Genomic DNA, 26,540 nt, shown 5'->3' with positions numbered 1-26,540 from the left:
CCAAAGGCTGATCGCCTCCATGCCACGCTGCATTGATGCAGGAATTCATGCAAAAGGAGCCCCGACCAAGTATTGAGGCAATTACTGTACAGACTTTTCAGTAGACGCCAACAGTTCTGAGTTCAAAATCATTTTTTCAGTTGGTCTTATATAATCTAATTTTCTGAAATAATGACTTCTGGGTTTTTATTGGCTGTAAGCCATAATCATCAACATTAACAGAAATAAACTCTTGAAAAGATCACTCTGTGTATAATGTCTCCTATATAATGTTTCACTTTTTGTATTGAATTACAAAAATTAACTTTTTGATGATATTCTAATTTATTGAGATGCACTTGTAGTTCCATCTATTTTCCCATCAACTCTGACCAACTTCCCTGCTTTTGCTGAAGAAAAGCCTCCCGACAGTATGATATAGCCACCACCATGTGTGACAGTGGGGATGGTGATTTCATGGTGATGTGCAGTGTTACTTTTCTGCCACACATAGCGTTTTGCACTTAACCCAAAAAGTTCTACCTTGTTCTCCTCTGACCATTGTACCTTCTTCTGCATGCTAGCTGAGTCCCCTGCATGTTTTTTTTCAAACTGCAAACAGGACTTCTTATGGCTCGCTTTAGAAAATGTCTTTCTTGCCACTTTTTGCATAAAGGCCAGATTTCTGTAGTATAGAACTAATAGTTGTCCTTTTGGACTGTTCCTCCCATCTGAGCTGTGGATCTTTTGCAGCACCTCCAGAGTGACAATGGGCCTCTTGGCTGCTTTATCAATTAGTGCTTAGTGCTCTCTTTGCTTGGCATGTCAGTCTAGGTAGACGGCAATGTATTTTTAGGTCTTCAGTTGTGCCATACTCCGTCCATGTTTGGATGATAGATTAAACAGTGCTCTGTGAGATGTTCAGCGTTTGAGCTTTATTTTTTTTTTCTTATAACCTAACCCTCTTCTCTTCTCCACAACTTTATCCCTAACCCGTCTGGTGTGTTCTTTGGTTTTCATTACACTGTTTGAGCCCTAATGTTCTCAAACAAACCTCTGAGGCCTTCACAGAACAGCTGTACTTATACAGAGAATAAATTTACATACAAGTGGAGGCCATTTACTAATTAGGTGACTTCTGGTGAAGAAAAGTGGTCACTCATGATTTTATTTAGGGGTATTAGACTATAGGGGGCTGAATACAAATGTAAGTTTACAATTACAATTTTCAGATTTATATTTTTTGAAATATTAAGTATTAATATTAAGAAAACCTGTATCGTTTTGTTTACATTTCACAAATACTTGCTGCTTTTTGTGTTGGTATATCATAGGAAATACATTTTATGTTCCTGGCTATAACTGGAAAACATGTGGAAAAGTTCACATGGTATGAATACTTTTTCACGGGACAGCATGTACCAAAATATGTGTGTGTGTGTGTGTATATATGTGTATATATGTGTATGTGTGTATATATATATATATATATATATATATATATATATATATATATATATATATATATATATATATATATATATATATATATATATATATATATATATATATATATATATATATATATATATATATATATATATATATATATATATATATATATATATATATATATATTCTAATTATAATATATATATATATATATTCTAATTATAATATATATATATATATATTCTAATTATAATATATATATATATATATATTCTAATTATAATATATATATATATATATATTCTAATTATAATATATATATATATATATTCTAATTATAATATATATATATATATATATATTCTAATTATAATATATATATATATATATTCTAATTATAATATATATATATATTCTAATTATAATATATATATATATATATATTCTAATTATAATATATATATATTCTAATTATAATATATATATATATATATATATATATATATATATATATATTCTAATTATAATATATATATATATATATATATATATATATATATATATATATATTCTAATTATAATATATAGGATTATATATATATATATATATATATATATATATATATATATATATATATATATATATATATATATATATATATATATATATTCTAATTAGAATATATATATATATATATATATATATAATCCTATTATAAACACACGCACATGCACACATATATATATTGGCACAATATGTAGCCGGTGTAATATTAGCAGATAGCTCCTTTTAGAAATGTAGTATAGTTCTCCTGATATTGCCATGTCTCTTACCTCATGTGCAGGGTATTGCAGCTTAGGCATCCATGGTTATGAGCAACTAACTGTTGCTATATAATTGGTCATAACCATTTACCTAAACTGCAATGCCCTATTAAACCCAAAGTTTTCTTGTGTTTTTGTACGATAGTTCTGCCAACAGCTATGTCTTCCGATTCCCCCACACATAGGAACACTCCACTTAGCTGACTGCTTCTGCCATCTTTATGAGAGAGTGGTGCCAGAACCTTCTGGTGGTGCCTACTCTACCAGAGAATAAGAAGCACCGGCCAAAATGTGACGAGCCGGATCCGTCTCTACCCTGACATTATCTTACTGGGAAAAGTCAGGAGGCCTCTATACACATTAGACTGACAGCTAATCCCTCGGACAATGTGAATCTAATGTGTAAGGGGACCTTAAGGATAAATGGGAGAACAGGACTGTTTGAGTGTTCACGTGTTTTAGTGCGGGTTCTATACATTTACAGGAATACTACATAAGAGACCTGAAGGTGAAAAGTAATCAGCAGTAACTGCAGAGGAGCGGGCTAGGCTGCAGTGCACATGGCGGGTTTATTAGCAGGAGCATTGAGCTTTGTATAGACATGGTTGTAATACTAGACCGAGGACATCTAGTGGCCGTTATTCAGATCACACGTGCAACAGTGGCAGCCCTGACAGTCTCTTGTGGTGTCTTTGTTTCATACGTAGATTCTCTGTTACAGATAGAAGTCTTGTAAAATTATGTTACTAGATTGTCCAGCAGATGTCTAGGAATATTATACTTTGGCAATACAATACTTTTTCATGGATTTCTTTCTTGGTCAGACCTTTTTTATAAATGTGCAAGTTTAGTCCTCCGCTAAAAAAAAGCAGTTTGTTTTTTTTTTTTAAAGGGAACCTGTCACCTGAATTTTCGCTATGAAACTAAAAGAATCCCCTTCTGCAGCTCCTGGGCTGCATTTTATAAAGGTTCCTCTTGCTACTGGCCCCCCTTTCAGACCTAAATAAACACTTTATAAAATCTTAACTTTTGGTATGCTAATGAGCTTTGCTGGCCCCGGGGGCGGGCTCTATTTCTTCCGTTATTCCCCCTCCTTCCGCTGTTCGACGTCCTGCTGTGTTGATTTACATCACTGAGGCCGCCGCTCTCAAATTGCGCTGTTCAAATCGCGAGCGCCGGTAATTGCGCAGGCGCGAGATTATGGGCAGCACTGTGAATGTGATCACCAGCGTCATCCAAGTACCCGCCCATAATCTCGTGCCTGCGCTTTCCCTCTGCCTCCAGTTATGCGCTAGCGCTGGCCATATCATCCACGTTACCTATTACCGCGGGCACGAGTGTTTATTTAGGTCTGAAAGGGGGGGCCAGTAGCAAGATGAACCTTTCTAGAATTCACCCCAGGAGCTGCAGAAGAGGAGTCTTTTAGGGGTACTTTGCACACTACGACATCGCAGCTGCGATTGACCTCGGTGTGGTCAAATCGAAAGTGACGCACATCCGGCGTCATTGTCGACATCGGAGTATGTGAATCCTTTTTACTACGATTAACGAGTGCAAAAGCGTCAAAATCGTATGATCCGAGTAGCGTCGGTCATTTCCATAATTTCGGAAGGACCGATGTTACGATGTTGTTCCTTGTTCCTGCGGCAGCACACATCGCTGTGTATGGAGCCGCAGGAGTGAGGAACATCTTCTACCTGCGTTCTGGCTGCAATGAGCAAGGAAGGAGGTGGGCGGGATGTTTACGTCCCGCTCATCTCCGCGCCCCTGCTTTTATTGGCCACCTGCTGTGTGACGTCGCTGTGACACCGCACGACCCGCCCCCTTAGGAAGGAGGTGGTTCGACGGCCAGAGCAACATCGCAGGGAAGGTAAGTGCATGTGAAGCTGGCGTAGCGATAATGTTCGCTACGGCAGCTATCACAAGATATTGCAGCTGCAACGGGGGCGGGGACTATCGCGCTCGGCATCGCTACCATCGGCTTGCCATGTCGTAGTGTGCAAAGTACCCCTTAGTTTCATAGCGAAAATTCAGGTGACAGGTTCCCTTTAATTGTTCATTTTTTTGTTTGTTTTTTTTTATTTCTCTTTACACTATAGCCCCTTTCCAAGTAAAGATAAGAGTAGCTGTACAATGCCATATTGCTATTCTCATTCTTTAAAAAATGTCTCTGCTGTTTGCCTTTTACACAGGACTGCTGACTTTCCAAAAAAATGTAGCGATGCAGTTCCTCTGAAACATTTATGTATGTGTCTTTTCTGGACAGAGAGCTCAGATGTTGCTCCAGGAATCTGTTGCAGCCATTTTTCCAACTTAGGAGCACTTGGAGCAGTGACCCCTATCACCACTGGAATCACTATCTTCACCTTCCACATCTTCTGCAGTTGTTCTTTAAGGCCCTGGTATTTCTCCAGCTTCTCATATTCCTTCTTTCTTGTTACTGTCATTAGGCACTGCCACATCTATTATCATTGCTGTCTTCTGACCCTTGTCTACTATCACGATCTCTGGTTGGTTAGCTACCACTTGCTTATCTGTCTGGATCTTGAAGTTCCACAGGATTTTAGCCCTTTCATTCTCCACCACTTTTTCTGGGGTCTCCCACCTGGATGTAGGGGGACTTAGCCCATACGCTGTACAGATATTCCTGTATACAATTCCCACTACTTGGTTGTGGCGTTCGGTGTACGCTGTTCCTGCTTGCATTTTGCATCCTGCCACTATATATTGGATTTTCTGTGGTTTCCTTACATAGTCTGCACCTTGGGTCTTGGCTTGTGTGGTAGATCCCTGCTTCTATGGATCTGGTACTTAGCGCCTGCTCTTGTGCTGCTATGATTAGTGCCTCTGTGCTGTCCTGGAGTCCAGTTTTCTCCAGCCATTGGTAGGATGTCTTCATGTCAGCCACCTCCATTATCTGTCTATGGTACATCCCATGCAGCGGCTTGTCTTGCCATGGCACTTCATGTTCTTGTTCTTCCTTCCCGGACTGATGTTGCTGTCTTAGGCTCTCCCTCAGCATCTCATCTTTTGGTGCCATTTTTCTGATGTATTCCTGGATACTTCTTGTTTCATCCATGATCGTGGCTTGGACACCTATCATGCCTCGTCCACCCTCCTTTCTGTTGGTATACAATCTTTAGGTGTTTGACTTCGGGTGGAGACCACCATGCATTGTAAGGAGCTTCCGGGTCTTCTCATCTGCAGCTTCCATTTCTTCTTTTGGCCAGCACACTATGCCAGCAGGGTATCTGATAACTGGCAGAGCGTATGTATTGATGGCGCGGATCTTATTCTTCCCATTTAAGCTGGCTCTTTAGGACCTGTCTTACCCTTTGATGGTATTTGGATGTTGCTGCTTTCCTTGCCTCCTCATCACGGTTACTGTATCCCTGTGGGATGCCGAGGTACTTGTAGCAGGTTTGCACATCTGCTATGTGCCCTGCCGGTAGTTCTACTCCATCAGTCTTTACTACATTGCCTCTCTTTATGACCAGCCGGCCACACTTCTCCAGTCTCATGGACATCCCGATGTCTTCGCTGTATATCCTGGTCAGGTGGATCAGTGAACTGATGTCTCGTTCATTTTTTGCATACAGCTTGATGTCATCCATGGAGAGTAGGTGGCTGATGATGCTTCCACTCTTGAACTTGTATCCATAGCCAGACTCTGTTATTAGCTGACTGAGGGGGTTCAAGCCTATGCAGAACAGCAATGGGGATAGTGCATCACCTTGGTATATGCCACATTTGATGGACACTTGTGCCAATTGCCTTGAGTTGACTTCCAGTGTTGTCCTCCATAGCCCCATTGAGTTGCTGAGGAAGGTTCTTAATTTCCTATTCACATTGTAGAGAGCCAAGCATTCACAGATCTATGTGTGTGGCATTGAGTCATAGGCTTTCCTATAGTCAATCCAGGCTGTGCTGAGATTGGTCTGTCTGGATCTTGAGTCTTGAGTGACTGCTCTATCCACTAGCAGCTGGTGCTTAGAGCCTCTGGTGTTGTTCCCAATGCCTTTCTGAGCTGGATTCATGTACTGATTCATATGGTTCTGTAGCTTGGTGGCTATGATGCCTGACAGGAGTTTCCATGTCGTTGTAAGTCAGGTTATTGGGCGGTAGTTGGATGGAATTGTTCCTTTACGAGGGTCCTTAATGATCAGCACTGTTCTTCCTTGTATTAGCCAAGCTGGGTGGTGGCCTGCTTTTAGCAGTTGGTTCATCTGTTTTGCCAGCCGTTCATGCACCGCTGTTAATTTCTTTAGCCAGTAGGTGTGGATCATGTCTGGGCCAGGTGCTGTCCAGCTCTTCATGTTCTTGATGCGCTCTTGGATGTCTACTTCTGTGATGGTGACTGGTTCTTTTTCTTGGTGGTTATTGTGTTTCATTCTCAGATCTTGCAGCCACTTTGCACCAGTGTTGTGTGTTTTTTCCTTCTCCCGTATGTCTATATTATAGTATTGTTGAGTCTCTATCGGTGGAATTGCTGCTACTGTGCTGTTAGGCCGGTTTCACATTTGCGTTGTTTCGACGCAAACGGACTCTGTCACTAATGTAGTACAGTTCATTTATTTACAGTGGAAGAGCGACACCATGCTTCCTGCACCACCCGCATGTGTCCACATGGTGTTGCGCTTACACTCTTTGGAGAACAGGGCATTTATCCTCTTGGCCTCAGCTTCTCTAGTGTATCTCCCTGGTCTTGCAGCCAGTGCTGTAAATCTTTGTTTTGCAGTGTCTAGGGCTTCAGATGGAGTCAGGCTTTTGTACTTGTTCAGCTTGGTCTTATTCTTGATCTTTACACCCTTCTGTGCTTCTGTTAGTTGGCTGACTTCTCTTTGTGACACCTTGATTTTTGCCTCCAGTCTTCTTTTCCATGGTGGGCACGTGCTTCTGTTGTTCTTGTTGATATAGCCATTTCCAGAATTACTGAGGAAGTGGCATAGATCAGTTTATTAGTTTGTGTTGGTGGTGGGTATTGATGCGAGTGCTCTATTGGCGTCTTCTAGCATACCTTCTGGTGGTATTTCTCGGCTGAGTCTTGGCAATTGGTCTCTGAGGTTCATGGTATTCAGTTTCTCTATGATTTTCTGTTTGAGATCAGCTGTTGTACCCTCTAGTTGCAGGATTGGATCAGGATTTTCAGGGGGATGCACATGTTGTTCTTCCAGGTCTTCCTGTGGAGTGGATATGCAGTGCAGTTGATCTATCTCAAGTTGTGATAATGGCTTTCTCTTTATGACATTGAAGCATTGGGTGACTAGTTGTTTCTCAGTCAATGGACATTCAGGTCTTGTATCCATCCATAGTTTCCTCATACGCTTTATGTAACCTCTCTTTTTGGTCTGCTGTTGTAGTAGCATGCTATCAGATCCAGGTTCTCTCGCCTTGTCCATTTATGGTTTGTTCCAGTAGCCCATTTATCATCAGGTTGTCCTGGTTCCTCAACATCTGACGCGGACCTTGTTAATCCGGGCAATATAATAACAATAATAAATGTATGCGTGTATGTATATATGTATGTATGTGTGTATGTATATATGTGTGTGTGTGTATGTATGTATGTATGTATGTATGTATGTATGTATGTGTATATGTATGTATCTGTGTGTGTGTGTGTGTGTGTGTGTGTGTGTGTGTGTGTGTATATAAATATAATATATTATTGTGAGGGCAAGGAATGAACCCAAATGGCCTGGTCCTAACAGTGTGAACACAGTCTGAGGACTAGGACTATAGCAGCGGGTGAGGGAGTGTCCGGATTATGTAACGTCTCACGTTTTCCTTTCCTCCTGCAGAAGACCGTCTGGATGTACCCCTTCCAGATACACAGCATTGCTCTCTCCACCTTTGCGTCACTCATTGGCCCATTTGGAGGATTCTTTGCCAGCGGATTTAAGAGAGCCTTCAAAATCAAAGTAAATATTCTAAACTCTGACATGTTTATGTCCTGATGAAAATGTGCATGGGTGACAACTATTGTGATCCACGTCCAGCCTGTGCCACGTTTATTTACTGGCATGGAGACCGCATGGGTTATTCCTTCAAATGAAACTTATCCCCTGTATCCAGAGAGGAGCCGGACCCTCAACGATCCCGAGAATGAGACATTGAATCCGGGGAATCTGGCTCTGTAGAGCCCTGGCTGAAAATGGAGCCATCATTCCTGGTCTATGGAACTGCTGGTGAAAATTACAAACAGCCCTTGGTTATTTCCAGCAGTGCTATAGACAATGAATTGAGCAAAGGTTGATTATGTTCCCCCATGCTCTATTCAAGATATCGTTCTGCAGAGCCCCATTCTCAGAATTGATGGGGGTCTGACCACTTGAATCTGTCCTATGAAGAGCCAGTGTGTATAGACGCTGGGAAAAACCCTTTAATCCGATTTATGAGACACTTCTGCATCCCGGTTACAATATCTCTGCTGTACAGCTATCACATTTTAGAAGAGAAGGGCCGGTTCACTTCCCTGCACAATTTGGTAACTGAGATTGGTGCTTTGCAGGAAAAAGCGGTGTAGGGGCACAGCGCCGAATCGGAGTTGCAGCCCCATCATTGGTGAGGGTCCCAGAGATCGGATGCTCAGCAATCAATAAGTAATGGCATATCATAGTGATATGGCATCATTTACTAAGCTGGGAATACTCCTTTACTATTAGGTCTTAATCTCATCGCATATAAGGTTCTTTTATGTTCTTATTCTTTATATTGTCACAATTTTTTATATTCATTTATTCTACAGGATTTTGCCAACACAATACCAGGCCATGGAGGTATCATGGATAGGTTTGACTGTCAATATTTGATGGCCACATTTGTGAACGTGTATATCGCAAGCTTTATCAGGTTAGTTAAGTGGTTGCCACCCGCCTCTACCTGCTGCACAGTCTTCCTACTGTCTGCCTTTTGTTTAAAAGCATTTTTACCTTCTTAAAGGGAATCTGTCAGCAGGTTTTTACTATGTAAGCTGAAGCCAGCATGCTGTAAGAGTTAACATTCAGATTACAGCCCTGCATCTCTTATCTCAAAGTGTGCTTTTGTTTATTTGCAATGTTAGTTTAAGCCTCTTAGCTATATAATTCGTCTGAGGAGCATGTGAGTTGTAGTCCGACTACATTATGTGGGCCCCCACCCGCACATCAGGCTTTCAGTATACAATTCCGTAGACAAAAGCTGCTAATCAGAGTGGGGCAGAGTCTGACTACAACTCACATGCTCCTCAGACAAATTATAAAGCTAAGAGGCTTAATAAGCTCTGCTACATACAAAAAATAAAATCTGTGATTACATCAGAAAGGCTGCACCCAGTAATCTAAGTGATACAATGTTGCATTCAGGATCTCTTTGCCTACATTATCCTGCTCTCAGATGAGGTAGCAAAAACTTGCTGACAGATTCCTTTTAATAAAAAAAAAAATACCTTTTTATTTTATTTTTTTTTGTAGCTAAGTTTCAGACATGTTTGTCTCCATGGTTACAGACTACAAACAAACCCTGTGTAGTTTAAGCTTGCAGCCATATTCCCTTCATGTGTACATACTTCCCAACCATCCTAGGTCCATCGGGACTGTTCCGAATTTGTGGAGCGTTCCCGGGAGGTTGAGTGTATATAGCAAAAATCAGTGTTCTCTGAACACCAGCCACTAGATGGCTTTCACGGGACTATAATCGTGAGAAGCGCAGGGTTGTTTAGCATTCTCTTGGCCGTCATAGCAAACCATTGGTGCCAATGGGCAGAGCAGCGCGCCCCCTGGGACACGTGCTGTAATTGCCTCTGCCACAGATTAACATTTCACAGATTGAGCTTTGCTCCAAGCATGGCTGTTATAGGCAGGTAGTGGCTGAACAACACAGCCATCATGTCTTCACAGATTCTGAGCCAGCATCAAACTCAGGGAGCCAGTATATGACAGAATTGTATTGTGTGTGTGTAAGGGGTTAATGTGCGACATTGTATAAATATGGAGTGGATGAGTTGCAGCGTGTACACCAAGGATTTGGCACCATTTACAGTGTTGATAACTGTAGGCCGCAGTGTTGCACATTAGCCAAAACCATTATCCCAGAAAGTGTCTAAAACACAAATCTAATATGGTGCAAGTGATGAAAGAACGTTTTTTTGTTTTTTTTTTCCCCCTGAGATTTCTCCACAACTCCCCATTGAGCCTCACTGATCAAAACTGTCTAAAAGAAGGCGGACTTTGTTTCCCATGGCAACCAACCACAGCGCAGCTTTCATTTTACCACAGCTGTTTTAAAAAAAATGAAACCTGTTTTCTTTGTCGCTCCATTGGGAGACCCCGACAATTGGGTGTATAGCTTCTGCCTCCGGAGGCCACACAAAGTATTAGACTTTAAAAAGTGTAACCCCTCCCCTCTGCCTATACACCCTCCCGTGCATCACGGGCTCCTCAGTTTTATGCTTTGTGTGGAAGGAGGCACACATCCACTCATGCATTCTCATATTAGTTATATCGGTTGGAAGAAAAGTGGGCCCCCACGGGGCCCCCGGCATGTTCCCCTCTCACCCCACTAAGTCGGCGGTGCTTTTAAGGTTGAGGTACCCATTGTGGGTACAAAGGCCGGAGCCTCATGCCGTTTTCCTTCACCATCCCTCAGCGGCTCTGGGAGAAGTGGGATCCTGACCGGTCATCCATTCACTGGGACCGGGCTCCCTCCGCAGCCCCTGTGGGAATCTGCTGGACAGGAGTCTAATCATCCTCAGGGACCGGGCCCTGCATCTCTAAGGTACTCTGTGTCCCCATGGGGGATGTGCATGGAGCGCCTTCATCCCGGACGCTGCAGCAGCTGCTGATTTGTGAAGACCGGCGGACTTCCGCGCCGACCGCGCCTGTTTGTCGGCCGCGGTCTTAAATTTAGTCCCCGGCTTCATTGCGGCCTAGTAGCAAAACTCCCGCCCCCGGGCCTGTCTGTCAGGGGTAAGGGCGGGACTGCCGACCTGACGTCGGATGTGAGGGCCGGAGCATCCTGTATGTTTCCTCCCCCCTCACTGATCACTGTGGGGACCCCAGATTCCTGCACTTTTTTAGCGCCGCCCACGGCTCCACTCCTCCCCAGAGAGCTCCGGCAGCCATTTCTTTGGCATTCTGCCGGTGGAGGATTACCTGGAAAGAGCTCTACAACTCTGGGAGACCTAAGGCAGGGAATCTGGAGGACACACGCTCCGCTTTTTAGCGGTCGGTAAGCCACACCGGTCACCCGGTGCTGGTCCCCTTAGGGCGCCGGAATAGATTATATATATATATATATATATATATTTCTGTTCGGTCGGGCTATATACCTGTTCCCATATACCCTCAGTGATCACTCTCCTAGGAGACAACAGCATGTCGTCCACAAGGAGCAAGGGTGCCAAGGCACAGGGTTATTTTGCGACCTGTACCTCTTGTGCGGCTATGTTACCTGCGGGTTCCACCTACCCTCACTGTGAGCAATGCTCGACCCCTGTTTTGCTTGCTCAGCCGGAGCCTCGGTCACTAGTAGGACCCTCGGCTCAGGTAGACCCCCCGGCTCACCCGGTCCAGGCGGCAGGGACAGAGTTTGCAGTTTTTGCTGAGAAACTCTGAGTCACTTTCACAATCCATGGCTCAGTCTATGGACAAATTGTCTGCCAAGCTGCTAGAAGCTTTGCAGTCCAGACCGGTCCTTACACAGGCCCCGGCCCCTGTTGGATCGTCGCCTCCAGGCCCCTCTCTGTCCGCGCCGCAGCGCCCCCCCAGGGGGGGCCCTAGGTCTCACGTGGAGGACTCCTGCCCGGACCACAGTACCAGACCAGCTAAGCGGGCTCGCTGGGAATCTTCCCCGACTTCTTCACGCTGCTCGGGTTCCCAGCTTGAGGACTCTCTGGAGGACGAGGCGGACATCGCAGCTCAGGGCTCTGACCCTGACGTTGCTCTCAATCTTGATACACCTGAAGGGGACGCCATAGTAAATGACCTTATCTCGTCCATCAACCAGGTGTTAGATCTATCTCCCCCGCCGCCACCTGTAGAGGAGTCGACTTCTCAGCAGGAGAAACACCAGTTTCGGTTCCCTAAACGTACACGGAGTGCATTTCTTTGTCGCTCTATTGGGAGACCCAGACAATTGGGTTGTATAGGCTGTGCCTCCGGAGGCCGCACAAAGTACTACACTTAAAAGTGTTAAGCCCCTCCCCTTCTGCCTATACACCCCCCGTGCTCCCACGGGCTCCTCAGTTTTTTGCTTTGTGCGAAGGAGGTCAGACACGCACAGCTCCACAGATTGGTCAGCAGCAGCTGCTGACCATGTCGGAGGGAAGAAAAGTGGGCCCATATAGGGCCCCCAGCATGCTCCCTTCTCACCCCACTCTTGTCGGCGGTGTTGTTAAGGTTGAGGTATCCATTGCGGGTACGGAGGCTGGAGCCCACATGCTGCTTTCCTTCCCCATCCCCCTCAGGGCTCTGGGCGAAGTGGGATCCTATCGGTCTCCAGGCACTGAGACCGCGCTTCATCCACAACTCCTGTGGAGACTGCTGGATAGGAGCCGGGTACCGTTCAGGGACATGGCCCTGCTACGTGAAGGTACTCTGTATCCCTGTGGGGACCGCGCACAGCAACACCTCAGCTTTGCTGGGTGTGCTAGTGCACCGGGCCGCGGCGCTGACCGGGTTAAATGTGCCATTACACACTCAGCGTCGCTGAGTGTGTTTATATGTAGGGGCTACCGCGCTAACCGCCGCTGCCATGGGAAACTGCGGCGCGGCTGGGACTTGTAGTTCGCCGGGGACTTCGGCGTGTGCCGCGCTTTTACGGCGGACACGCTTATACTCGAGTCCCCGGCTTGCTTGCGGCCTAGTTTTCCCTTTCTCCCGCCCTCAGCCCTGACAGGCAGGGGGAAGGGCGGGACGCTGCACGGAACGAGCAGCACTGAGGGCTGGAGTATGATTTGCATACTCCACCCCCCCTCACTGTGCACAGTGCGGGCACCAGTTCCCGCACTTTCTCGGCCACGCCCACGGCTCCCTCCTCTCGTCAGGACGCCGCAGCCATTCCTGTCAGCTCCTCCGACGCTGCAGAGAGGGACAAACCCTGGGAGACCCAGACACTGTCTCTGGTGGCCTCACAACCGTTTTAAAGCGGGTGGTAAGCAGCACCTGTTGGTGCTAGCCCCATGGTGCTGTAGTGTATTGATACATTATTTGTTTATAGTATATACTCTACACTGTATGAGCACAGTTCATTCTGGCTATATACCCTATTGTGTTACACAGGGAAAACAATAGCATGGCGCCCACAAAAGGCAGGGGTGCCAAAACACAGGCTTATTATGCTGCCTGCGCCGCATGTATGACCCCACTACCGGCAGGTTCCACTGACCCTCATTGTGTGCACTGTTCGGCCCCTGTGGCACTTATTCAGCCCGAGCCTCTGCTAAGAGGGGCCCAGGGGGAGCCACCTGTTGACACTGTCCAGGTGACGGGGACTGAGTTTGCAAAACTCTCTGAGACTATGGCTAAGATACTAGAAGCCTTGCAGTCCAGGCCGGTATCTCAGCAAAGGGACTCTGTTGAATCATTGTCACCTGACCCCCCTCAGTTGGTCCAACAATGTCCTCCCGGGGTATCTCATACATCCCAGGCTGAGGGTTATGACTTAGACCCCAGCCCCAGACCGAATAAGCGGGCTCGCTTAGAATTTCCCTCGACATCATATTGTTCAGGGTCTCAGCGGCAGGAATCTCTGGTTGATGATGCGGAGACAGCTGATCAGGATTCTGATCCTGAGGGCGCTCTCAATCTTAATACTCCAGACGGGGACGCCATAGTGAACGATCTTATTGCGTCCATCAATCAAATGCTGGATATCTCTCCCTCAGCTCCTCCGGCGGAGGAGTCAGTGTCTCAGCAGGAGAAATTCCGTTTCAGGTTCCCCAAGCGTACACAGAGTATGTTTCTAGACCACTCTGATTTCAGAGAGGCAGTCCAGAATCACCATGCTTGTCCAGATAAGCGTTTTTCTAAGCGCCTTAAGGATACACGTTATCCTTTTCCCCCTGACGTGGTTAAAGGTTGGACTCAGTGTCCCTAAGTGGATCCTCCAATCTCCAGACTGGCGGCTAGATCCATACTTGCAGTGGAAGATGGGGCCTCGCTCAAAGATGCCACTGACAGGCAGATGGAGCTCTGGTTGAAATCCATCTATGAAGCTATCGGAGCTTCTTTTGCCCCAGCATTCGCAGCCGTATGGGCGCTACAAGCTATCTCAGCAGGTCAGGCGCAAATTGAAGCGGCCGCACCACAAGTGGCATCCATTACCACCCAGACCTCGGCAATTGCGTCTTACGCTATTAATGCTGTCCTGGACTCTGTGAGCCGTACGGCGGTTGCGGCCGCCAATTCGGTGGTACTCCGCAGGGCCTTGTGGCTACGGGAATGGAAGGCGGATTCTGCTTCCAAAAAGCGCTTAACCAGTTTGCCAATTTCTGGCGACAGGCTGTTTGGCGAGCGTCTGGATGAAATCATCAAACAATCCAAGGGAAAGGATACATCCTTACCCCAGCCCAAACAGAACATACCCCAACAGAGGAGAGGGCAGTCGAGGTTTCGGTCCTTTCGGGGCGCGGGCAGGTCCCAATTCTCCTCGTCCAAAGGGTCTCAGAAGGAACAAAGGAACTCTGATGCATGGCGGTCTAAGTCACGTCCTAAAAAGACCACCGGAGGCGCCGCTAACAAAGCGGCTTCCTCATGACTTTCGACCTCCTCTAGTAGCATCCTCGGTCGGTGGCAGGCTCTCCCGCTTTTGCGACACCTGGCTGCCACAAATAAAAGACCGCTGGGTGAGAGACATTCTGTCTCACGGTTACAAGATAGAGTTCACCTCTCGTCCCCCGACTCGATTCTTCAGGTCATCCCCGCCTCCCGAGCGAGCCGAGGCTCTTCTGCAGGCGCTGGGCACTCTGAAGGCGGAAGGAGTGGTGGTCCCTGTTCCTCTTCAGCAACAGAGCCACGGTTTTTACTCCAACTTGTTTGTGGTCCCAAAGAAGGACGGGTCTTTCCGCCCGGTCCTGGACCTGAAACTGCTCAACAAACACGTAAAAACCCGACGGTTCAGGATGGAATCCCTCCGCTCCGTCATCGCCTCAATGTCCCAAGGAGATTTTCTTGCATCGATCGATATCAAAGATGCTTATCTCCACGTACCGATTGCTCCAGAGCACCAGCGCTTCTTGTGCTTCGCCATAGGAAACGAACACCTGCAATTTGTGGCACTGCCGTTCGGCCTGTCAACAGCCCCACGGGTCTTTACCAAGGTGATGGCTACTGTAGTAGCGCTCCTACACTCGCAGGGTCACTCGGTGATTCCGTATTTGGACGATCTGCTGATCAAGGCACCCTCTCAAGAGGCATGCCAACGCAGCCTCGACGCTACCCTGGAGACTCTCCAGGGTTTCGGGTGGATCATCAATTTTCCAAAGTCAAATCTGACACCGGCCCAATCGCTGACATATCTTGGCATGGAGTTTCATACCCTCTCAGCGATAGTGAAGCTTCCGCTGATCAAGCAGCAGTCACTACAGAAAGGGGTACAATCTCTCCGTCAAGGCCAGTCACACCCCTTGAGGCGCCTCATGCACTTCCTGGGGAAGATGGTGGCAGCAATGGAGGCAGTCCCTTTCGCGCAGTTTCACCTGCGTCCCCTTCAATGGGACATCTTACGCAAATGGGACAGGAAGCCGACGTCCCTCGACAGGACAGTCTCCCTCTCTCAGGCGACCAAAGCTTCCCTTCGGTGGTGGCTCCTTCCCACTTCATTATCGAAGGGGAAATCCTTCCTACCCCCATCCTGGGAAGTAGTCACGACGGACGCAAGTCTGTCAGGGTGGGGAGCGGTTTTTCTCCACCACAGGGCTCAGGGTACGTGGACCCAGCAAGAGTCCTCGCTTCAGATCAATGTTCTGGAAATACGGGCAGTGTATCTTGCCCTGAAAGCGTTCCAGCAGTGGTTGAAGGGCAAGCAGATCCGAATTCAGTCGGACAACTCCACAGCGGTGGCATACATCAACCACCAAGGCGGCACACGCAGCCGGCAAGCCTTCCAGGAAGTCCGGCGGATTTTGATGTGGGTGGAAGCCACGGCCTCCACCATATCCGCAGTTCACATCCCAGGCGTAGAAAACTGGGAAGCAGATTATCTCAGTCGCCAGGGCATGGACGCAGGCGAATGGTCCCTTCACCCGGACGTGTTTCAGGAGATCTGTTGCCGCTGGGGGGTGCCGGACGTCGACCTCATGGCGTCCCGGCACAACAACAAGGTACCAATGTTCATGGCACGGTCTCAAGATCCCAGAGCTCTGGCGGCAGACGCCTTAGTTCAGGATTGGTCGCAGTTTCAGCTCCCTTATGCGTTTCCTCCGCTGGCACTGTTGCCCAGAGTGTTACGCAAGATCAGGGCCGAATGCCGCCGCGTCATCCTCGTCGCTCCAGACTGGCCGAGGCGGTCGTGGTACCCGGATCTGTGGCATCTCACGGTCGGCCAACCGTGGGCACTACCAGACCGACCAGACTTGCTATCTCAAGGGCCGTTTTTCCATCTGAATTCTGCGGCCCTCAACCTGACTGTGTGGCCATTGAGTCCTGGATCCTAGCGTCTTCAGGGTTATCTCAAGACGTCATTGCCACTATGAGACAAGCTAGGAAACCAACGTCCGCTAAAATCTACCACAGGACGTGGAAAATTTTCCTGTCGTGGTGTTCTGCTCAGGGTATTTCTCCCTGGCCTTTTGCCTTGCCCGCTTTTCTGTCCTTCCTTCAATCTGGACTGGAAAAGGGTTTGTCGCTCGGCTCTCTTAAGGGACAAGTCTCAGCGCTCTGTGTTTTTCCAGAAGCGCCTAGCCAGACTTCCACAGGTACGCACGTTCCTGCAGGGGGTTTGTCACATCGTCCCTCCTTACAAGCGGCCGTTAGAACCCTGGGATCTGAACAGGGTGCTGATGGTTCTTCAGAAACCACCATTTGACCCAATGAGGGATATTCCTCTCTCACGCCTTTCGCAGAAAGTGGTTTTTCTAGTAGCAGTCACTTCACTTCGGAGAGTGTCTGAGCTAGCAGCGCTTTCATGCAAAACCCCTTTCCTGGTGTTTCACCAGGACAAGGTGGTTCTACGACCGGTTCCGGAATTTCTCCCTAAGGTGGTATCCCCCTTTCATCTCAATCAGGATATCTCCTTACCTTCTTTTTGTCCTCATCCAGTTCACCAATGTGAAAAGGATTTGCACTTGTTAGATCTGGTGAGAGCACTCAGAATCTACATTTCTCGTACGGCGCCCCTGCGCCGCTCGGATGCACTCTTTGTCCTTGTCGCTGGCCAGCGTAAAGGGTCACAGGCTTCCAAATCAACCCTGGCTCGGTGGATCAAGGAGCCAATTATCGAAGCTTGCCGTTCGGCTGGGCTTCCGGTTCCCTCAGGGCTGAAGGCCCATTCTACCAGAGCCGTGGGCGCGTCCTGGGCTTTGAGGCACCAGGCTACGGCTCAGCAGGTGTGTCAGGCGGCTACCTGGTCGAGTCTGCACACTTTCACGAAGCACTATCAAGTGCATACCTATGCTTCGGCGGATGCCAGCCTAGGTAGACGAGTCCTTCAGGCGGCGGTTGCCCACCTGTAGGAAGAGGCCGTTTTACGGCTCTCTTACGAGGTATTATTTTACCCACCCAGGGACCGCTTTTGGACGTCCCAATTGTCTGGGTCTCCCAATAGAGCGACAAAGAAGAAGGGAATTTTGTTTACTTACCGTAAATTCCTTTTCTTCTAGCTCTAATTGGGAGACCCAGCACCCGCCCCTGTTTTTTTGTGTACACATGTTGTTCATGTTGAATGGTTTCAGTTCTCCGATATTCCTTCGGATTGAAGTTACTTTAAACCAGTTTATAATTCTTTTTCCTCCTTCTTGCTTTTGCACCAAAACTGAGGAGCCCGTGGGAGCACGGGGGGTGTATAGGCAGAAGGGGAGGGGCTTAACACTTTTAAGTGTAGTACTTTGTGCGGCCTCCGGAGGCACAGCCTATACAACCCAATTGTCTGGGTCTCCCAATTAGAGCTAGAAGAAAAGGAATTTATGGTAAGTAAACAAAATTCCCTTCTTTTCGATCACTCTAACTTCAGAGATGCTGTCCAGAAGCCCAGAGCGGTTCCGGACAAGCGCTTTACTAAGCGCCTTACTGACAAACGTTACCCCTTCCCCTCTGACGTAGTTAAGGGTTGGGCTCAGTGTCCCAAGGTGGATCCTCCAGTCTCTAGATTGGCGGCTAGATCTGTGGTATCGGTTGCAGACGGCTCATCGCTAAAAGATGCCACTGACAGGCAGATAGAGCTTTTGGTGAAATCCATCTATGAAGCCACGGGCGCTTCTTTTGCCCCGGCTTTTGCAGCCGTGTGGGCACTCCAAGCTATCTCAGCTTGTCTGGCTGAGATTAATGCGGTCACACGTAATTCTGCTCCGCAGGTTGCGTCTCTGACTTCTCAGGCGTCAGCTTTTTCTTCCTACGCCATGAACGCAGTTCTAGACTCTGCTAGCCGTACAGCGGTGGCATCCGCTAATTCTGTGGCAGTCCGCAGGGCCATGTGGCTGCGCGAATGGAAGGCAGACTCTGCTTCCAAGAAGTTCTTAACCGGTTTGCCGTTTTCTGGCGACCGATTGTTTGGCGAACGATTGGATGAGATTATTAAGGAATCCAAGGGAAAGGACTCCTCCTTACCCCAGTCCAAACCGAAGAGACCTCAGCAACGGAAAATACAATCGAGGTTTCGGTCCTTTCGTCCCTCCGCCAAGCCCCAATCCTCTTCGTCCAACAGGCCGGAGAAAGGCCAGAGAAACTCCTATGCGTGGCGGGCTAAGTCACGCCCCCAAAAAACCGCCGGAGGCAATGCCTCCAAGGCGGCCTCTTCATGACTCTCGGCATCCCCGAACCGCATCCTCGGTCGGTGGCAGGCTCTCCCGCTTTTGCGACGCCTGGTGGCCACATGTTCAAGACCGATGGGTGAGAGACATTCTGTCTCACGGTTACAGGATAGAGTTCAGCTCTCGTCCTCCGACTCGTTTCTTCAGAACCTCTCCGCCCTGCTCTTTTTCAGGTGGTGGACGCTCTGAAGACAGAAGGAGTTGTGATCCCTGTTCCCCCCCCCCCAGGAACACGGTCGCGGCTTTTACTCCAACTTGTTCGTGGTGCCAAAGAAGGACGGTTCATTCCGTCCCGTTCTGGACCTCAAACTACTCAACAGACATGTGAGCATCAGACGGTTTCGGATGGAATCTCTCCGCTCGGTCATCGCATCGATGTCACAAGGAGACTTCCTAGCATCGATCGACATCAAGGATGCTTATCTCAATGTGCCGATCGCACCCGAACATCAACGCTTTTTGCGTTTCGCTATCGGGGACGAACACCTTCAGTTCGTGGCATTGCCTTTCGGCCTGGCGACAGCCCCACGGGTGTTCACCAAGGTCATGGCATCCGTTGTGGCGGTCCTACACTCTCAGGGCCACTCGGTGATTCCCTACTTAGACGATCTTCTAGTCAGGGCACCTTCTCAGATGGCGTGTCAAAACAGCCTTACCGTCGCTCTGGCGACGCTCCAGCAGTTCGGGTGGATCATCAACTTCCCAAAATCCAAGTTGACACCGACCCAATCACTGACTTACCTCGGGATGGAGTTTCATACTCAGTCAGCGGTAGTCATGCTACCGCTGGTCAAACAGCTCTCTGCAAGCAGGGGTGCAATCTCTTCTTTTGGGTCAGTCACACCCCTTGAGGCGCCTCATGCACTTCCTGGGGAAGATGGTGGCAGCGATGGAGGCAGTGCCCTTCGCGCAATTCCATCTGCGGCCACTCCAGTGGGACATTCTCCGCAAATGGGACAGGAGGTCGACTTCCATCGACAGGAACGTCTCTTTCCCTTGCAACCAAGACGTCACTTCAGTGGTGGCTCCTTCCCAACTCTGTCACGGGGAAAATCCTTCCTTCCCCCCAACCTGGGCTGTGGTCACCACGGACGCGAGCCTGTCAGGGTGGGGGGGCGGTTTTTCTCCACCACAGGGCTCAGGGAACCTGGACTCCGATAGTCATCCCTTCAGATCAATATTCTGGAGATCAGGGTAGTGTATCTAGCCCTATTGGCTTTTCAGCGGTGGCTGGAGGGCAGGCAGATCCGTATCCAGTCGGACAACGCCACTGCCGTTGCATACATCAACCACCAAGGCGGCACTCGCAGTCGTCAAGCCTTTCAGGAAGTCCGACGGATTCTGCAGTGGGTGGAAGCCACAGCTTCCACCATCTCCGCAGTTCACATCCCGGGCGTAGAAAACTGGGAAGCAGATTTTCTCAGTCGTCAGGGCATGGACGCGGGGGAATGGTCTCTGCACCCAGACGTGTTTCGAGAGATCTGTCGCCGCTGAGGAACGCCGGACGTCGATCTCATGGCGTCACGGCACAACAACAAAGTCCCGGCATTCATGGCACGGTCTCAAGATCACAGGGCTCTGGCGGCAGACGCATTAGTTCAGGATTGGTCGCAGTTTCGACTGCCTTATGTATTTCCTCCTCTGGCGATGCTGCGCAAAATCAGGTCCGACTGTCGTCGCGCCATTCTCGTCGCTCCAGATTGGCCGAGGCGGTCGTGGTACCCGGATCTGTGGCATCTCACGGTGGGTCAACCGTGGGCGCTCCCAGACCGCCCAGACTTGCTGTCACAAGGGCCGTTTTTCCATCTGAATTCTGTGGACCTCAACCTGACTGTGTGGCCATTGAGTCCTGGCTCCTAGCGTCCTCAGGGTTATCTCAAGATGTCATTGCCACCGTGAGACAGGCCAGGAAACCAACGTCCGCCAAGATCTATCACAGGTCTTGGAGGATCTTCTTATCCTGGTGCTCTGATAATGGTTTTGCTCCCTGGCCTTTTGCCTTACCCACTTTTCTTTCATTCCTTCAATCCGGAATGGACAAGGGTTTGTCTCTCGGCTCTCTCAAGGGACAAGTATCGGCGCTATCTGTGTATTTTTTCAAAAGCGTCTAGCCAGGCTTCCGCAGGTCCGCACGTTCCTGCAGGGAGTTTGCCACATAGTCCCACCTTACAAGCGTCCGCTGGAACCCTGGGACCTTAACAGGGTGCTAACGGCTCTTCAGAAACCACCTTTCGAGCCGCTGCGGGATGTCTCTTTATCACGTCTTTCGCAGAAGGTGGCATTTCTAGTGGCAGTTACATCGCTCCGTAGAGTGTCGGAGCTGGCAGCGCTGTCATGCAAAGCCCCCTTCCTGGTTTTTCACCAGGATAAGGTGGTTCTGCGTCCTGTTCCGGAATTTCTCCCTAAGGTGGTATCTCCTTTTCATCTCAATCAGGATATCTCCTTACCTTCATTTTGCCCTAATCCAGTTCACCAATGTGAAAGGGATTTGCACTCATTAGATCTGGTGAGAGCACTCCGGTTCTACGTGTCTCGCACGGCGCCCCTGCGCCGTTCAGATGCACTCTTTGTCCTTGTCGCTGGCCAGCGTAAGGGTTCGCAGGCTTCCAAGTCAACCTTGGCTCGGTGGATCAAGGAACCGATTCTTGAAGCCTACCGTTCTTCTGGGCTTCCGCTTCCTTTGGGGCTGAAAGCCCATTCTACCAGAGCCGTGGGTGCGTCCTGGGCATTGCGGCACCGGGCTACGGCTCAGCAGGTGTGTCAGGCAGCTACCTGGTCTAGTCTGCACACTTTCACGAAACACTATCAGGTGCATACCTATGCTTCGGCAGACGCCAGCCTAGGTAGGCGAGTCCTTCAGGCGGCGGTTGCCCACCTGTAAGAGGGGGTCGTCTTCGGCTCTTTTTTATCGAGGTATTCTTTTACCCACCCAGGGACTGCTTTTGGACGTCCCAATTGTCTGGGTCTCCCAATGGAGCGACAAAGAAGAAGGGAATTTTGTTTACTTACCGTAAATTCCTTTTCTTCTAGCTCCTATTGGGAGACCCAGCACCCGCCCCTGTTCCCTTCGGGCTGTTTGTTCTTTTGTGTACACATGTTGTTCATGTTGAATCGTTCTTTTGGTTCATGGTTTCAGTTCTCCGAACATCCTTCGGATTGAATTTACCTTAGACCAATTTATAAGTTTCCTCCTTCCTGCTTTTGCACCAAAACTGAGGAGCCCGTGATGCACGGGAGGGTGTATAGGCAGAGGGGAGGGGTTACACTTTTTAAAGTGTAATACTTTGTGTGGCCTCCGGAGGCAGAAGCTATACACCCAATTGTCTGGGTCTCCCAATAGGAGCTAGAAGAAAAGGAATTTACGGTAAGTAAACAAAATTCCCTTCTTATGCTTGGTACATAGTTGTTGGAAAAAGCATGGCCGCACATCCAAAAATCAGTTAATCTAATGGCGTTAGTCAAAAATGTCTGCACCTGAACAGGTTCTTGGTTTCCATTCTGATCAGACTGTATGAAGCCGCTGCCACATCACTGCGAACCTCTGAGTGGGTCCCTAACTTTAACTCCTTAAGGCTCTGTGTCTACTGGGTGCGTATATATCTGTAGGTATGTCCGCAGGTTTCCCGCAGCTGATCCCCGGAATCCACAGCTTTCCATTACTACTGGATTCAGGCGAAATTTCTACGGTAAACCTGCGGACATTCGTGCGACTTACCTGCGGAAGTCCCGGCCTCTATCTCCATAGTGGAGGTCCGGGAATGCCGCAGATATTTCCGCAGGAATAATTGACATGCAGTTACGTTCGGCTGTGGGACATCCGCAGCATATTCCGCAGCCGCACATTCCGCAGCATGGACACAGCACTCACCATGTCCCATAGGATAACATGGGGAATGTCTGTACATGCTAAAACCTGCGGATTTATCTAGAGAATCCAAATTAATCCACAGGTTTTCCGTGGCAAAATCCGTGGGTATATAGTCCCATGGGCACATAGCCTAAAGGTGCGGCGCTGTGTGCTAACCACCGTCTCAGTGACAGTGGACCAGCAGGGCAGGTGACCTGGTGCCTCATCACAACGCCCATACTGTAACGCTGAGTCCCCATGACTCCAGGCCACACCACCCGACCAACACAAAGTTACCAAAACAATGGCCACCACACAGCACCAACATCCCGTGAAAGGAGCTGAATAACTCACCTTTCACAAGCTCCAGGACTGTGAACTGAGAGCAAAGAAAAGGCAGAACCCCACCTGCACTCTCCTGCTAATTAAAAACGCCTGTGCTAAATGAGAGGAGTGCTGATCCAAAAAATACAAAAAAATAGAGGGGATACACCATGCAAGATGAGTTATTCAGCTCCCTTCACAGGATGTTTGTGCTGTGTGGCGGCCATTGTGGCGGTGATTTTTGTCTGTGAGGCGGCCTGGCCCAGAGTCCTAGGAACTCGGGCTTGCTTTATAGGTCACCTTCCCTGCTTGTGCACTGTCGCTCAGGCAGTGGTTGGCGCACGGTGCTGCACCTATTTAAGGCGTCAAAGGTAAGGACCCTCTCAGAGGTTCGCCATGACGTGGCAGTGACTCCATACAGTCTAATCAGAATGGAAACCAAGAACCTCATGTTCAGGTACATAAATTTTTGCCTAGTGGCACTAGATCAAAATATGATTTTTGGATGTGCGGTTCTTGTCTATTTCTCCAGCTATATTTTATGATTTGGTTTCTTTGAGAAGCAAAAAAAATGGAGCAGTGCATTAGGATTGGGATTTTATACATAAGCATTTAATGACAGGCGTGCTGGAGTAGGATGCGTTGAATTCATTACAAAACAGCACATCGCTAATGAATCCAAGGTATCGTCTCGGTTGCATGTGCCTCTGTTGCACTTTGCCAAAAATGCTACTCCAGTCATGGACCGTAGTAATATTTCTGGTGTAAAAAAACATTTTTGCCAAGTATGACATGCCCATTCCTCCCCAGCTTTGCCGAGTTTGGCACTGCTGCTTCATATTGGTGTGAAAACCCTCAGTCTTTTCAAAGCATTTTAGACCAGTTTTCTGGCATATAGGCTTTTAGTGGACCCTATTGCTTTTGTAAGACAGTTTTGGTAAATGAGGCTCAGTGTGCACAGGGCTTTACCTGGAACAATACAGCCCGATCCAACGGGGGAGGAAAAAAAGCCCACCATAAAACAAATGAAGCGATGCTGAACATATAGGGTGCAAACCATAGAGTATACAAAGTACAGGTGGATATGCACTTTACTAACCACTGACCCCAGAGATGAACAAATCAATGTCCACAGTCCTCATCTAGTGGCCATGTCAGTAGCCCATGGATGGCAGGAAGAACCCTGTGGACTGCCTCCTGCTCGCTGGAGCCCCCGGGACCTCCTCTAATTTCTTGTCACACATGATGTAACACTCGGCCTATAATATTTTGCTATTGTCCACTTGCCTAACTTTTCTTTTTCTTTTCCAGGGGACCCAACCCGAGTAAACTGATCCAGCAATTCTTAACGTTGCGTCCCGACCAACAAATTCACATCTTCAACACACTGAAATCTCACCTAACGGAAAGGGGGGTGCTGGGCAACGGTGAGGGGGTGTAAGATCGCGGTGTGTCCAGTCTGGGCACAACACCTCTACCTGGCGCATGTGGGTGCACTGTCCAACAATGCTGTTCCAGCCGTTCCCAGAGAGGACTCATTAACCCCTTTGCTGCCGGAGAAAGTTCCAGAAACCCCTCCTTCCTTTTGTAAACATTTGTGCGATATTTTAGCTGCATTTTGTTTTTTTTATTTGTTCACATCCTGTTTACATCTGATTTTCTGAAGCTGGAGCTTGTTACTTACCCAGCCTTGCCGACAAGAGGGGTTTGCTGGGGGAATGTGGGTGTCTCAGCCGGGCGAGATAATGAGGAAGCTATTGAAAGTGGTTGCAGAAAAACGTACATAGTTCCCAAAACCTAGAGGAAACAGAGTACAAAAATTTAAAGGGGATTTTCGTCATTCGATTAATTTATTCTGCTGCTCTTTACATGGAGCTTCTACTAAATACAATAGCGCTCAACGCTTCTCTTGCACCTCATGTTTTATTTAAAGAGAACCCATCAGTTTCTGCTGCCACAAATCTCTACTTTTGCCGGATATTGCTGTTACTACAGTTCCCAACAGTTTAATACATCACATCCCAATTACTTCTTTCTAGTCAATGAAGTGGAGATGCTGGCAGGTCACAATGGTCCTGCTTTAGGCCGGTTTCACAAGTTAAACAACCCGATCTCCAGACTGTCCATGGGTCTCCTCCTCATATAGATGATACTGCCAGTCTGGACCATGAATGGCGGACCTTTGTACCCAGCCTTATTCCCACCCTATCTGCTTTGATTTATTTCCTTGAAAACTGGGTAACATCATCACAACCTTAGCCAGAACAGCAGGTTGTTCATGCCTTTGGTTTAGCTGCACTACTGAAACTGGGGCAAGTACACCCTGCTTCGAGGCTAAAGCTGGGGCAAGTACACCCTGCTTCGAGGCTAAAGCTGGGGCAAGTACACCCTGCTTCGAGGCTAAAGCTGGGGCAAGTACACCCTGCTTCGAGGCTAAAGCTGGGGCAAGTACACCCTGCTTCGAGGCTAAAGCTGGGGCAAGTACACCCTGCTTCGAGGCTAAAGCTGGGGCAAGTACACCCTGCTTCGAGGCTAAAGCTGGGGCAAGTACACCCTGCTTCGAGGCTAAAGCTGGGGCAAGTACACCCTGCTTCGAGGCTAAAGCTGGGGCAAGTACACCCTGCTTCGAGGCTAAAGCTGGGGCAAGTACACCCTGCTTCGAGGCTAAAGCTGGGGCAAGTACACCCTGCTTCGAGGCTAAAGCTGGGGCAAGTACACCCTGCTTCGAGGCTAAAGCTGGGGCAAGTACACCCTGCTTCGAGGCTAAAGCTGGGGCAAGTACACCCTGCTTCGAGGCTAAAGCTGGGGCAAGTACACCCTGCTTCGAGGCTAAAGCTGGGGCAAGTACACCCTGCTTCGAGGCTAAAGCTGGGGCAAGTACACCCTGCTTCGAGGCTAAAGCTGGGGCAAGTACACCCTGCTTCGAGGCTAAAGCTGGGGCAAGTACACCCTGCTTCGAGGCTAAAGCTGGGGCAAGTACACCCTGCTTCGAGGCTAAAGCTGGGGCAAGTACACCCTGCTTCGAGGCTAAAGCTGGGGCAAGTACACCCTGCTTCGAGGCTAAAGCTGGGGCAAGTACACCCTGCTTCGAGGCTAAAGCTGGGGCAAGTACACCCTGCTTCGAGGCTAAAGCTGGGGCAAGTACACCCTGCTTCGAGGCTAAAGCTGGGG

The 26,540-nt window shown here is 48.4% G+C and overlaps 1 protein-coding gene across 1 annotated transcript in view; it reads left to right on the top strand.

The window, feature by feature from the left end:
• CDS2 (CDP-diacylglycerol synthase 2) overlaps positions 1-25,764 on the top strand; it is a 122,321-nt gene extending 96,557 nt beyond the window's left edge. The window contains exons 11-13 of the mRNA XM_075342920.1: positions 8,058-8,177; positions 9,005-9,108; positions 24,681-25,764. Coding sequence (XP_075199035.1) covers positions 8,058-8,177; positions 9,005-9,108; positions 24,681-24,810 — 354 coding nt within the window. The 3' untranslated portion in view covers positions 24,811-25,764. The remainder of the gene's footprint in view (positions 1-8,057; positions 8,178-9,004; positions 9,109-24,680) is intronic.
• The last annotated feature ends 776 nt before the right edge of the window (positions 25,765-26,540 follow it).

This window comes from Anomaloglossus baeobatrachus, chromosome 4 (genome assembly GCF_048569485.1).
Source record: "Anomaloglossus baeobatrachus isolate aAnoBae1 chromosome 4, aAnoBae1.hap1, whole genome shotgun sequence".
NCBI classification, from domain to species: Eukaryota; Metazoa; Chordata; class Amphibia; order Anura; family Aromobatidae; genus Anomaloglossus; species Anomaloglossus baeobatrachus.
The sequence above is the reverse complement of the archived record's forward strand: the minus strand, read 5'-3'. Positions and strand labels throughout refer to the sequence as shown.